General features: G+C 36.6%; 1 protein-coding gene across 1 annotated transcript; it reads left to right on the forward strand.

Annotated features, from left to right (window-relative positions):
- Window positions 1-8,623: 8,623 nt before the first annotated feature.
- Window positions 8,624-11,348, forward strand: LOC115928794 (the record flags this gene model as incomplete). Its single annotated transcript, XM_030996701.1, has 2 exons — window positions 8,624-10,627; window positions 11,151-11,348. Coding segments are annotated over exons 1-2 (1,491 nt in total), but the record flags the coding sequence as incomplete, so codon positions are not given.
- Window positions 11,349-14,497: the final 3,149 nt, after the last annotated feature.

Consider the following 14,497-nt stretch of genomic DNA (forward strand, 5'->3'; position numbering starts at 1 on the left):
ACGGAATACAGATTTTCCCTATAGCATTTCGTCCCCCCGGTCATGAAAAGAAATCGCCGCCCCTGGGTGACTAAGCCGAAATTGAAAACAGACAATTTTACATCATGATAGTGTGAGATCCCCTCCCTCTCTTCTCAATTTAATTCAAAACTTTATGTTGCCCGACTAACCACCCCCACCCCCTCAATATTTGAAAAGTAAGTTTTCAGCTTCTAAAGTTGGTTGAATACATTTTGGAAATACAGATACAACCTCTCTCAAGATATAATTCTGTAGGTCAATCGTGCAATTTTTCCATTGATAGCTAGTACAAGGGCCTTTTTAAATGATTTTTGTTTCTCTAAATGTAAAAAAGCATTTCGAAGACTTTTTCCCGAATTGCAATTCTTTTTTTGTTGAAAACTTAACCAAATTTAGATTTTCACTTTGAATTATATTTTCTAATTGTTTTTTTAAAATTCGTATTTTTCAATTGTCGGTGTATCTTCTTCCAACGCTATTAAATTCTTTTGTAATTCAAGTATTTCAGCTTCATCTAAACTCTTCTCGTTTTCTTTTTTTTTACGAATATGTAATAGTGGCTGTTCTCAACTCCATGAGAAATGTATCAAAAAAATTACTGTTCGTTAGTAGAAAGTAATATTCCTCTTTTCTTATCTCTCCGATCTCTTTACCTTGGATGTATTCTTCATCTACATAATGCAATACAATTTCTTTTATCTTTCATAACACTAATATATTCAACATCTTTCAACAAAAAATTGTTATACTTCCAGATTCTGAGGTGATTATATAGTGATTAGATCTATCCATACAGATGGTCACTTTTTGTAATCAAAGAAAAAAAATCTGAGACGGAAAATGATCCAGCCTATACTCTGTTTTAGAGATGTGGGTCGTTTTCACGTGTAACTACTTTTCTACGAACTCAAGGGCCCCATTTCACAAAGCTTGTCATCAGTGACAAATGACAGTTTTTGTTATAAGCTAGTAAGATCCTTGCTTCTGATTGGTTATCAGCAGATTTGTCACTGATTTTGTCATTGAAAAAAGGCTTTGTGAAATGGGTCCCAGGATTGAGTTCACGCCAGGTATCTAGTAAATTTAAATCGTTCTTCAGTTCTACATTGCGTATAAAAAGGAAGTGTATCCGACTTTGGTAGCTATTAATTGAGAAATCATAACCAATATTACTTTGAAATTGGTTTCATGATGAAGAGTAACCTACTTTATGTCTAATGATACCCCATTCATAATATTTCTGCCACGGGTGAATGGGGATGAATGAGAGCCTGGCCCTTTAAAAAGTGTTGTCAAAATCGCCTTGTTCCAAGTTTGGGCTTAAGGAACCAATGTGGGTCAGGCCATTATGCATGTGCTTCTTCGGTTTTCAATCATTTTAAAAGTTAAATTTTGCCTTGTGCTTGAGTGCTTTATTGTTTACAATTATGCAACGTATAGCTTTCACAGAACCTTGTTTCTATCCACATAAAAGCCTTTAATTATTTGAAACAGCCTACTAACTTCTTGTCTCATGATATCTCAGTTCTCCCTGCATGTCTTGTCATCAATGTCAGCATAAGGTGTTTATGATATCGAATAGCGTATGAAAACTCAAATGTTACTAATTCTATAAATGCAAGAAAGAGCACATGAATTATGATGATAAATATCAAAGAAATTGACAGCAGACTTTTATTAAAAAAAGATAACATTTCAAATAAACGCTATCCATTTTGTATCGCTCATTGCGAACGAAGTCAAGATTGTAACCATCATATTCATACAGCAAAGAGAATATCATAAATTATGCTTGTATTAAGCATTTCCTTGAGTATTTTTCTTCAACTGCCTAATATTCAATGTAAATAAAATAATGAGCAATTGTTTTGGAATGAAATAACACAAACACGATGGCTTTTGACCTACATTCATTGCTTCAGCCCAAACTTGGTATATACAAGAGGATTTTGACCAAAAAATTTGAAAAACCAGCTGTTCATTCATCCTTGGCAGCACAATATGAAAATGATATCATTAGACAGGTTATTATTTCTTCTTTACAATGAATGTTATTTAAGGTCACATAGGTTATAATTCTTTAATTAGAAACTACCAAAGTTGGGTACACTGTTCTTTATACACACTGTATAGTACCTATCTATAGGGGTCATCAAACTCAATATGATTAGTTTTAAATTCTTCATAGAAATCAGGAGAATCATCATTTGTTCCATGCAATGATATCAGAGTTATGTTCAATAATTCAATACGAATACTCAAGATAATGAAGTTATAAATCTCTAATCATAAACTAAAAGGTCTGGGCCCCGTTGCACAAAACCTACCACTGTAACTTTGCCATCAATGGCAACTACCATAGTAACAGGACTCAACAGCCAATCAAAATCAAACTTTCCATGGTAGTATATTACGATTGATGGCAAAGTTACCATCAATGTTAAGTTTTGTGCAACGGGGCCCTGATCAGATGAACTTTGCCCGGATCCAAGGCTTCCGACCACGTTTGCCAAATCACGAGTTATTTATGTTTGCATTTAACACACAATGCCATGTAGACCTAGTATACGGTTCAAGACCGGCATAGTAATATATCCGGATATAACAATCAGTTTATTACATGTATTTCACATGGTGTTCACAAAGAATGACACGAACCGTCTGCAGGCCGTGGTATAGATTATTTTCACCATATATAGAGACTGAAATTAGAGGGTTGTCTGGACTCTGGAACGTACACCAGTTGAACTCCTTTGACACCTTGCTATCAGTCATGTGTGATATACGTCATGGTATATATTTTGGTTTCTGTGATCGATAGATGGCAGGATAGTATTGTTGTTAACTCACCGTGTTATCTAAGTTTAAAGGTCCCTTGATCAAGGGATGTGCACACCTCGTCTACGTGTTTGCTTGTGTCCTAGCTGATTAGTGTCATCGATACGCTCTTAATATACAAGGAGAATGGATAATCATTTGAACTTGAATTAGCCTCCAAATATTTGCACCAAGATGATCAACACTCTTATCACGTGTAGTTTGAAGGCCCATGACCCCTGCTCAATTCACTGGGTGGGTATGTACAAATTATTATAAATGTTGATTGCCCGTTGATTTCATGCATTTTTAGCCACACTTTTAGTTAAAAGGGGTGAAAACCTCTGAAGGTGCATAATAAGGGTCTAAAGCAGACATGTCCACATCTTGAGTGACAAATGGAAAACCGTTTGGGATATTCCGTGATCAGAAACTTCGAATATTCTCAACCATTCGAAGAAGGCGTTGTCAACGAAGGTTGGAAAGAACATCAAAGTTGGCACATTACGAGCAAAACCTGTCTCGATTTATTCTTGCCATCGGCAAATAACTTCGCCAATGCTTCACATTCTGCAATTAATCTCATATATGGGAAAGAAGAAGTTTATGAATCTACACAGCTGCAGACGAACCATGAAGAATTGGGAAACGCCGCGACGTCGCAGGTCCTCTCTTACGGAGAAACAGACTCTGAGATGATATCATCGACGTCCAATCCCCTCACAAAATCAGTTACTACAGGAGGAGAGGATGCAAACCTTGGAAAGCGGGTCAGAGATGAAAGATCTACCAAGAAGGGCGGAAGACCACCGCCTCTTATTGTCTTCGCACATGGCGGTGGATGGAGACGCGGCGATAAGCAGATATGGCGTCATTACATCTCTCGCTGGGACATCAACTTGGGTGTGGCCTCCCTAGTTGGGCGTGACCGTATCAATAGCAACGTCGGGGAGAGCTTCGCGAGTCGAGGGTTTCCATGCGCTGTTCTGTCATACCCACTCGTACCGACCCCTTTCCCGATCAATCTACTGGAAATCGGGAGTTCATTTTTATTTTCCCTAGCATTCACCCTTTTTATCACCTCATTATTGGGTTTGGTGCTGGAAGCCTTGCTCTTCTTGATGTCATACCCATCACCTATGTACAACATTTGGAGCTTTTTACAAGATCATTCATATTGTCCGGCTCTATCTGTAACGGCAGCAGTCATCATTCTATCACAGCTGCTAACACTTGGGATCATAGTCTCTCGAGAGCTTTACCTCAAGAGTCGACATCAATCTGATACCAAGTGGTCTGTTTCGAGATCAGTAGTTGCTCTCACTGCTTTTATGACAATCATCGCGTCAGTATTAACGTTGGATATGTACTTCTTGGGTTCCTACTTAGCAAACAACAAAACTTGGGGCTTTCAATCCCGGGAGCAGTTGTCCTGTTTGTCCAGTATCTTGTCTACCGCTTTCAGCAGAAGACGACAATCGACCTGGAGTCCAAGAGATCCTCTCTTGTCGCCACCCCACAGGGTCAAGCAAAATGTGTAGCACTTGCCTTGAGATGGCTTGTGGACTATGGACGGTCAACTGGCCACTTTGATCCAGACTCTATCGTCTTGATGGGTCACTCAGCTGGTGGTCATCTGGTATCCCTTGTAGCCCTTGACCATCGCTATTTGACAGACGCCGGAATTTCCCCTGGAGTTGTTAAGGTAATAAAAGTCCCGTTTTACACTCCTATTCGATAGAGTCAATAAAATCTTACAATCTTACAATCGATTAAAATAAATTAAATATAGGAAATTTATCAATCATACTTGTATGACTGTTAACAAAAAATTAAAAAAAACTTCCAGTTTAATCTGAATTATTCATCATCGTCATACTGTTAAAACTGCTTATGCTCTCGTTTTGCACGAAGACCCATTCACCAGCTGTTTAGTTATTATTATTGTGTCCATTTTAAACTGAAACTTATCTCTTTCTATTTGTTCTTTTTGTTCTTGCTACCTTCTTTTTTGCGCATGCTTTCATTCAAACGTGCTATAAGCTTTGAATTCCATCTTGTGACTTCCAATTATTTTCAAACAGGGTGTCATCAGTTTGTCAGCTGTCCATGATCTTCGTACGATGAGCACAGGATTCACTTATCATATATACTTGAAGCCAGCATTTGGAACTGATCCTGAGTACTGGAAGAGCATGTCTCCTATCGAATATGTCAAACTGGGTGAGAATAACAAACTGGCTTCTGATTTCTGCCAGTCACCTTTGTCTCAGCTGCCTAGTCCTTCCGTCTTCTCCGCTTCATCGTCCTCAACAACCACTTCGACCACATTTTCTTCTCATCTTTCTGCTTCTTCTACTACTCTTACTCCTCCTCCTTCTTCTTCTTCTACGTCATCATCATCATCATCATCACCATCATCACCATCTTCGTCGTCGTCATCATCAACATCATGTCCACTATCAACAGATGCGTCACCACCACCATCACCTTCACCACCACAATCATCATTATCCTCTTCATCATCGTCGTCGTCTCATATTTCTTCTGCCTCTCATCGTCCACATTTCCTCCTCATCAGTGCTGTCAATGACTTTGGTTACATGATCGAAGACTCCGAAAGGATGCACTCTGTTCTTAAGAGCAGTGGATACCATACCCAAAGGAACTTTATGCAAAGGAGCAACCATTTCACAATAGTGAGGAAGTTTGGTTGCCCGTGGTACCAGTACTGGACCGGCCGGATTCTAAGAAAAAGTTGGAGCTGGGAACCAAGTGATGGGGAACTGATGTGTTGGGACTTTGTTCAACAATTTTGGGACAGTGAATAAATATTATACTTGATTTTTTTTTTATAGAGAATTGAAATCGTAACTATACATCAAATGTGATGAAAACAATTAATATAGTAAAAAAAAAAAGCACTGCAATTTAACAGAGGAAAAAAAGGGGAAAAGAAATATTTGCCCTGTGACGTCTCCGTAAATTTATAAACCAAAGGTGGCGTCCTCTTATAATGAGAACCAGAGCCATCTATACACAGAGTTTGGCCAACTTGGTTTCACTGCGTCACAACATGTCGTATATTCTTTTGTTTTGTGATTGCCCAACAAAGCAGTAGTCGCCATATTGTGTCCAACTCGAACCGGCTTGGCCAAACTCTGTGTATAGATGGCTCTGATGAAGACGTTTGTTAGCCCATGGTATTAATACCGGACTGATCAGGTTTTGGGGAAGAAAGAAGGAGACTTGGAGGCGAAAAATGGTCAACCATTTTGGAACAATTATTGATGGAGTAAATACAAGTCATGAAGTTCTTAAATCGGAAACATTTTGAAATAGAAATCATAATGTATACAATTATTTCTCACCAAAATATAAGTAAAAGACGCCCTGTGAACTGTTCGAACATCTGTAGGCTTAGTGGGTCCCATTATTATACTATCTTTCATTTCATTCCATAGAGTATATTCGGAATTAAAATATGTCATATTGGGAAAATTAGGTCTAGACAAAAATGGTATACATGTACTTTCATAAACTAAGATCCAGTCTTCTAACGAAAAGGAAAGAAAATGGGGGAAAAAGAATTAATTGCTGAAGGACCTTTGTGATGTATCATCAAATACAAAGCTTTCTCTAGCAGTTTGGTACATCTTGACTGTTGCAAATGACAAATTTTGTTAGTTTACTGTCATGTGTAACCTGCGTGTCATAATAATTATTTGGTCTATGTTGTGGGGGAGATGGGGTCCATTCGCATCATTTGGGATATTTACATTGTATTTATGATATAGGTAGTATTATATTTTTGATTAGTGAAATCCTGTTCAGTGATTGGTCAACATAGCATCATGTGACCAAACATAACATTGCTATGATGCTACCGATGACGTCATCCATAGTAAGTACACTATACCATGGCACTATACCATGGATGACGTCATAGATATGCGATCGATCAAGATCAATGTGATATTGGTCTCGGCCCGGTCGCGGTACGGTCGTCTGCGTTGCTCTCACTTCACTCTTCATTATATTTCAGTGACAGTTTACATTATTGTTATTATTATTATCATTCTTATGAAGGTTGGTTTGAAAAATATAAAACAAATATATCATGCACTATTTCAAGCCACTGGTGAAATTATGGATTCCTCGGCGACAGAAATAGCACTATTTTCTTCGAGGCTACGCCGCGCCCCCAGAAAATAGTGCTATTCCTGCCACCTCGATCCATAATTTCAACGAGAGCCTCTCAGTGCATGGTATATTTGTTTACTGCAGGCCTATGCTCTATTTTATCATTATTATTTTGATATCGAATCCAATTTTGCAATTATTTACATATAACTCGATTATTCTATTTTGTTTCAATTATCATCATTATTTCTATCACTTATAATATTATTTCATATGAACGAATATATAAGTTTTAGCTATGTTATTTCATTTTTATGTGGATGTTGTCGTACAATGTCCAGGTCGGGGTAGAAGGCCCGAGGACTATAGTGATCAGTTTTACTTTTTGTTTCCATATCCCAGGAATGCACGATCATTGTATGGTCTACATGCATTATTCATTTTCTCTATATAGTGTGTATTATATCCTGCATCAAAAATTTGTTGGCTTATAATTGGTTGAGAGATCGTCACATGACCAGAAATATTTGACCTATTTTTAGAAAGTACTATATGAGAGTACTATTTTGGTTTACTATTTGGGAGTTGGACAACAAAAAAAAATTAATCTTAATTTAATGAAAACAAAATTTTTCAAATCTTTTTAGATAAAAATTGACATTTTTTTGTCCTAAATTTTATTCTCCCAAAAATGTTTTTATTTTTTTGATTTTTTTTTTTTAAATTAATTTTTGATGCAGGATATAAAACAAATATACCATGCCTTCTATTTGAGGTACTGGTTAAACTATGGGCCTCGGTGACTCCAAAAGTACCATTTGCTTCGGGGCTGCGCCCCTCAGCAAATAGTACTATTGGAGTCACCTCTTGCCCATAGTTTTAACCAGAACATCTCAAGGCAGTGTATATTTGTATACTATCTTGCTGATTTTCTGTTATAACATGTTGAAATGCCGAATAGAATAATGATTTAAAGAATAATGATAATAATAATCACAATAATGATAATAATAGTGGTGTTATTAACAGTCTATTTTATTATTTTACAATCTGTTTTGTATATGTAAATATTATATATTGCAAAATCTCCTTTCAATGAAGCTTATATGATCATAATTCCCTATCGAATTTTATCGGCTGATTTACAAGCAGGAAGTACTTCATATAATAATACTAGTAATTTAGAATAACTAAGATCCAAAAATAATCCAATTGAAATGATTGTAATATACCATTACACGAAATTTCATGATGTGATGTCTCGGTGAGTATAATGACAAATAAATATTTTTGTATTATATAGAACTTGAAAAAAAATGAGTCTAATAAAATTCTTACAGTAAAATGAGTTGTTTGGAGAAAGGTCAAGAGAGTTTGCGATCAAATCACGTCGCTTTATAATCGGTAAGAAAACGAGGAGAAGGTGAGAGAAAGGGTGAGAGATAGAGATGACTGGCTTGAATAGGAAGAGACAAATTAAAGAAGGAAGTATGAATTATTATGAAGGTATAAACTGGCTTATAATAGCAAAAATGCTTAGGTAGACTCTTGAGGTTGCGAAGAGGAAGTGCTGTATGAAAAGCATATATTACAAAAATAGCAATAACGCATAGCAATATACGGCATGAACGTGGCACACAGAAGAATCGAAACCATTCAACAATAGACTATGCAAAGAAACCATCAATAACCACACAACTGTACAATGGTTTCCACATTTTTTTTTAACCATATGTCCATCGCACCGCTGCCAGCAAGATTGAACGACAGCATGAATAGGCATTCTTGCATATCATCATGTCTGACTGCCATTCACGGAATTTAATTAGTATCAAGTACTATTTGCGAACGTTGTTTGCCTGAGCTATTAATCTATAGAGTGGCTACATAGTTAGCCAACATATACTTTTAAGTGTCGTCTGTAGTATCTGCTCGTTATCATTGAGTTGTCTTTCTGCTTGGTCAATGTGTGCATGGAGAGCCAGTGGAGAGTACACGTGTCTCAGTAATGTACCGGAACATGTGCATTATACGATGGACCTACTCGGTATATATTATGTGCATGATTATACGCGGGGAGCCATGTTAATTATGGTTGTATGAAAGAGTACGTACATTGAGAAGTATATTTGGATGCGTTGCCCGAGGCAGAATACTATTAAAGTGCCTGGATGAATCGTCAAGTACAGCGTTGAAGTACCACTTTTGCATACCCAATTCTGAGGCCAAATCTGATTATAGACCTGATCTGATAATCGACGAATATATATAAAAGTGCCGGGCGATCGAACTCCTGAAATATTTATGTCTATATAGGCTATAGAAGATCAGGTAGAGCCTTCCGACGTCAAACATGGAAAACCGTTTGGGTTATTCAGTGCTCAGAAACTTCGACTACTCTCAACCATTTGAAGAAGGTGTTGCCAACAGAGGAAGAAAAGAACATCAAAGTGTGCACATCCTTAGCAAAACTTGCCTCGATTTATTCCTGCCATCTTCAGGTAATCCAATTTCTACTGTCGAGAGCAAGACAGTGTCTGATGATTTTATAAACGATGGCCGTAAATTAGAAGGACCTTCTCTGGACAGTGGAGGAACTTTAGGTGGAAACGTCGTTGTTAAATCTAAAATGCAGAAATCACAAAACAGCTGCAAGAGCACGGAAGACGCTGAGGTGGAATCGCCCATCTCTTCATGTACTAATGAATCAATTACCATTAAAAAAGAGGAACAATTTTCGGACAAAAATGTGAGAAAGCGTGACGCAAACGGTGAAATTGGAGGCAAAAGACCACGCCCACCACCACTGGTGGTGTTTGCGTATGGCGGGGGATGGCGACGCGGAGACAAGCAGACTTGGCGTCACTACATGTCTCGATGGGAATGTAACTTCAGTCTAGCAGCCATGGTCGGTCGTGACCGCTTGTACAGCAACATTGGAGAGAGTTTTGCTAGTCGGGGATTCCCCTGCGCCATCTTGTCCTACCCGATCGCGCCGACACCGTGGTTGATCAATCTAATCGAGATGGCGATCTCATTGTCGTATGCTTTTGCCTATTGGATGCTCGCAGCCCTTTTACTGTTTATCGTCCTGGAAGTCCTGCCTATAAGTTGTAGTTCTTTGGACAGTCACCTAAGAGTTCCTATCATCCCCCTAATGGCAGGAGTGATTATTATAGCGCAATGGATTACTCTCGCCATCATGATATCTCGCGAGCTATACTTAGAGAGACGACATCAATCGGGTACAAAGAAGAACATTTCAAGTAAAATGCCGATTGTTGTAGCACTTGTAGCGACAATCGCGACAGTTTCAACATTAGACATTTCCACCTTGGCAGAAAACAATACTCTAGCGCTTTCAATCTCAGGAATACTAGTCTTTACCGTTCAGTGTCTTATCTTTTACTTTCGACAGACAACGACCTTTGACCTTGGATCCAGTCTTGTTGCTGGCCCCAAGGATCAAGCAGAGTGTGTAACACTTGCCTTGAAATGGTTAGTTGACTATGGACAGTCAACTGGTCACTTTGATCCAGAATCTATTATCCTTGCTGGACATTCGGCCGGTGGTCATTTGGTATCCCTTGTAGCCCTAGATCATCATTATCTGACAGACGTCGGGATATCTCCACAAGTTATTAAGGTAAGGAAACTCCTTCAAAATGGCTGACAATTCTCTCTGTATTAGTGAGAAGAGATAGGGCTCTTTCTAACTCTCAACATATTGTCAAAGTGTTGTTATTAAAGTCTATCCTGTAATCTTTCCTTTTCATTTTTCAATTCTCTTTTTATGTAAAATCATTTGCCGAATGAATCAGAACAACCATTAAACCATAGAAAAAGTTAAATTACATTAAATTTAGTGTTCAGCTTTGGTCCTGACTATAATTTTAATTTATCCTGTAGCTTATTATATACTGACTGGTGATCACTTTAACCAAGCCATTTATGTGCTTTTCATGGTCCTCTTACTTCAGACACCTCATTAAATAATGTTGTATTGACGATTCTATAATTTTGTTTTTATCTTGACATGGAAATAAATAAATGAAATGAATTGCATGCCCATAGTACAGTATGATCCGATGGATCTGCTTTTATGTTGACAAATCCTGTTCCCTGTTCTTGTCTCTCTAGATTTAATTTTTCTTCAAATTTTTAAACAGGGTGTCATCAGTTTGTCAGCTGTCCATGATCTTCAAAGTATCAGTAAAGGATTCAACTACCATATCTATCTGAAACCAGCATTTGGAACAGATCCTACGTACTGGACGAGCATGTCTCCTATCGAATATGTCAAGCTGCTTGATGAAAATAAAAATCCAACTCCTACATCAACATCATCTGAAGAAGAAGAATCATCATCATTACCAACATCATCAGCAGCAGCATCATCATCTACCTCATCATTAATATTACCAACATCATCATCAACAGCAAAAGCAGCATCATCATCTTCGTCAATGCCATCATCACCACCACCATCACTCTCATCATCACAAACATTGTCAACACCACTACTACCCACATCTTCTTCAACTTCACTCCTACCAGTAAAATCATCACCACCATCTCCATCTCCATCACAACTCGAAGTCACATCATCATCCGAAATGACGCAAACTCCATCAGCCCCTCATCGACCCCACTTCCTCATCATCAGTCCTGCCCAAGACTTTGCTTTCATGATCAAGGATGGCGACAAGATGTGCTCGGTTCTATCCAAGAATGGATACATTACCCAGAGGAAATGGATGGAGGGATGCGGTCATTTCAACGTGGTGAGGAAGTTTGGTTGCCCCTGGTATCGGTTCTGGACTGGGGTTCTTCAAAAGAAAGGAGGATGGGTGCCTTGTGATGGTGAATTATTTTGTTGGGAGTTTGTCCGACAGTTTTGGAACAAGGATGAGAATTCTTCTCCACATTAATAGTCCGAGAGCAATAATTTGCAATGATTAATGGAATAGATTTCTTAATTACCTACCAGTATTTTATTATTTGAAAAAAGGAAGATGAGTCCCTAGTAACGGTGAACTGATATGTTGAGTTTGTTGAAACAGTTTTAGAGCAAGAAGTAGAATCCACATCCATAATAAAATCCATAGGTATTATCAATACAAATGACAGATAGAAGTGTAAACATTATTTCATTTTTCAATATATCTTTCATTTATTACACACATGATACATATCTTGTATAATATGTATCAAAAATAAAATTCCAATCACCACGATATATTGTGTAATTGAGAAGTTTCTCAAGAATACACGCCTGTAAGAGAATCCTATTTCAGAAATAAACTTAAAGTTAGGTGAAATAAAGATATAGAGAATACCAAGCAAGATTGAGCTCTTTCAAAAATCATCAAATGATATTGTGACATAATAAATCGATATGAAATATATTTGTGACATTTTTCTGAAAAGATGTTTAAATTGTTTTTGCCATTAAACCTTACCTAACTCCATTTACAAAGGGAATTCCTTTCATTGATTATTGCATTCAAACTGTTGACAAAGACAAAAGAAAATGGGCACAATTCCACTCGAGCACTTTGAGAAAAAAAAGATTGTTATTAAATATATTAGATGTTTGTAGCCTTCACTCACTTTTTATTCAAGATTTGTTTCTAGACTACAAGTACCATAACCATCTTGTATTGTTAAAACTTTGTTTTCAATAGTGTAGGAGTCTATTACAGAATGTTAAAAAGAAAACAATGTCGAACATTATCATTGTGATTTTATCAATTAGTATGATGAATATTAAAGGATTTGTCTTTCTATGCATTTTGTCAATAAGCATTGCAATATCAGCATTTAGTTTTAAATGCATTTGAAGATTAATTTTTAATTCTTTTTTCTTTTTCTGTTACCTTGATGTGTTGTTTGACTACATTAATTATACTGGATATAGCAAACTCATGAGTCCAGTATAAAATAATCAATGTTAATTATATGTTAACAATATTCTGATTAAATGATGCATTTAATGCTAAAGTTAAATATCTGCCATCTGTATTTTGTTATCTTTATACAAAGTTCAGTAATATACTCTACTTTATACAGACTGTGTGACCTTTTATTACTGTATTTACCATTCCTATCATCTTCTACAATAAAAGCCGCGCAGCCAAATTACCCCGCAGGAAGGCAAAACTTATTTCTGGACATTTTCTAAATCGGTTTTTTTTTAAAAAATGAATGCAAGGAGCCTCTCTAAGATTGCCCCAAAGGAAATCTAACTACAAGTATAACACTAACAACGCAAAATGGGTTTTCCAGAAAAGACCCCAAGGAAATGGATAAAAAAACATGAAACGTGATGCAATCTCCACAAAAACCATTCAATAATCTTAAAAGTGTAGGATCTATAGCGCTTATACATAATATTTATCAAACTATAATCAAAGAATTAGCTCAAGTTAAACCTAAAATAACCCTTGTGCCAAGAATTCCAGTTAATTTATCTTCATATAAATATCTAAAAAAGCTCCCCTGAGACCTGAGTAAAGAATTTAAAAAAAAACATCCAAATATTTGCAGAAGGTGACTAGAATGTTAATCTTTGACACAAGATTAAATGTTTCAATACTGTTCACATCTTTTTGTATATATGTTGTAGGGACTACTACAATTGTTCCTGTTTACAAGTACAGGTACATATCTTAAACTATATGTATTTACATTATTGCATACTTTCACCTTTTGATTCTACTGAACTGATTGGATAGTTAATTACTTCAAATAAAAAGTTACAATGAAAAATTATATATTTGCATTGTATTATATTATGCCTAATTATGTGAACTAATGTATGGACTTGGTACACAGAGAAAGGTGAATTTCATCTTACACATACACCTGAACTGACACAATTCATTGATTTTGCAGCAAAGCACACTTCAAACTTTGGTAAATTTCTGACAAAACAAAATTTTTAGAAATCAATCACATAATTCTACAATGATTAGTTTTTACAACTATCAAGCCATATTGGAAAAAAAAATCCTCCACACAAAGTTCAAGGGAAAACTCCATAATTCATACAAAAGCGCTGGCTTTGAACTAGTCTTAATCAAGCACAAGGGTGATTTAACAAAAACATCAAGATCTAGAAAAAGAAATCACACTAAAAACTATATATTTTTTGTTTTTAAATAAACTATATTTTGTTCATTAACAAAAAAGTCAAAGAAGGACCTACCTGAATAGAAAAAACTGGGTAATTGTGTTACTAAATCCCCCCAAAAAATTTATGTGACCATAATTAGTCAAAATGACCAATCCAATCCAATCCGAAACATATTTTACCTTGCAGTTACAAAGTGCGGCACGTATTGTTCCTCATATAAATATCATGATGTAGCATTGTTGACTTTTCACACAAATCTGACTGTAATCTTTACAAGAATACCAATCGCATACGGTTCGCTCAGAATGGCTTTTGGCTTTGTAGTGACATTCAATTCAATACTAGCAGTACCAGTCATATCTGTCAGTAGTCTCAAAC

The sequence above is a fragment of the Strongylocentrotus purpuratus genome, unplaced genomic scaffold (genome assembly GCF_000002235.5).
Source record: "Strongylocentrotus purpuratus isolate Spur 01 unplaced genomic scaffold, Spur_5.0 spur5_scaffold_3, whole genome shotgun sequence".
Lineage (NCBI taxonomy): Eukaryota > Metazoa > Echinodermata > Echinoidea > Camarodonta > Strongylocentrotidae > Strongylocentrotus > Strongylocentrotus purpuratus.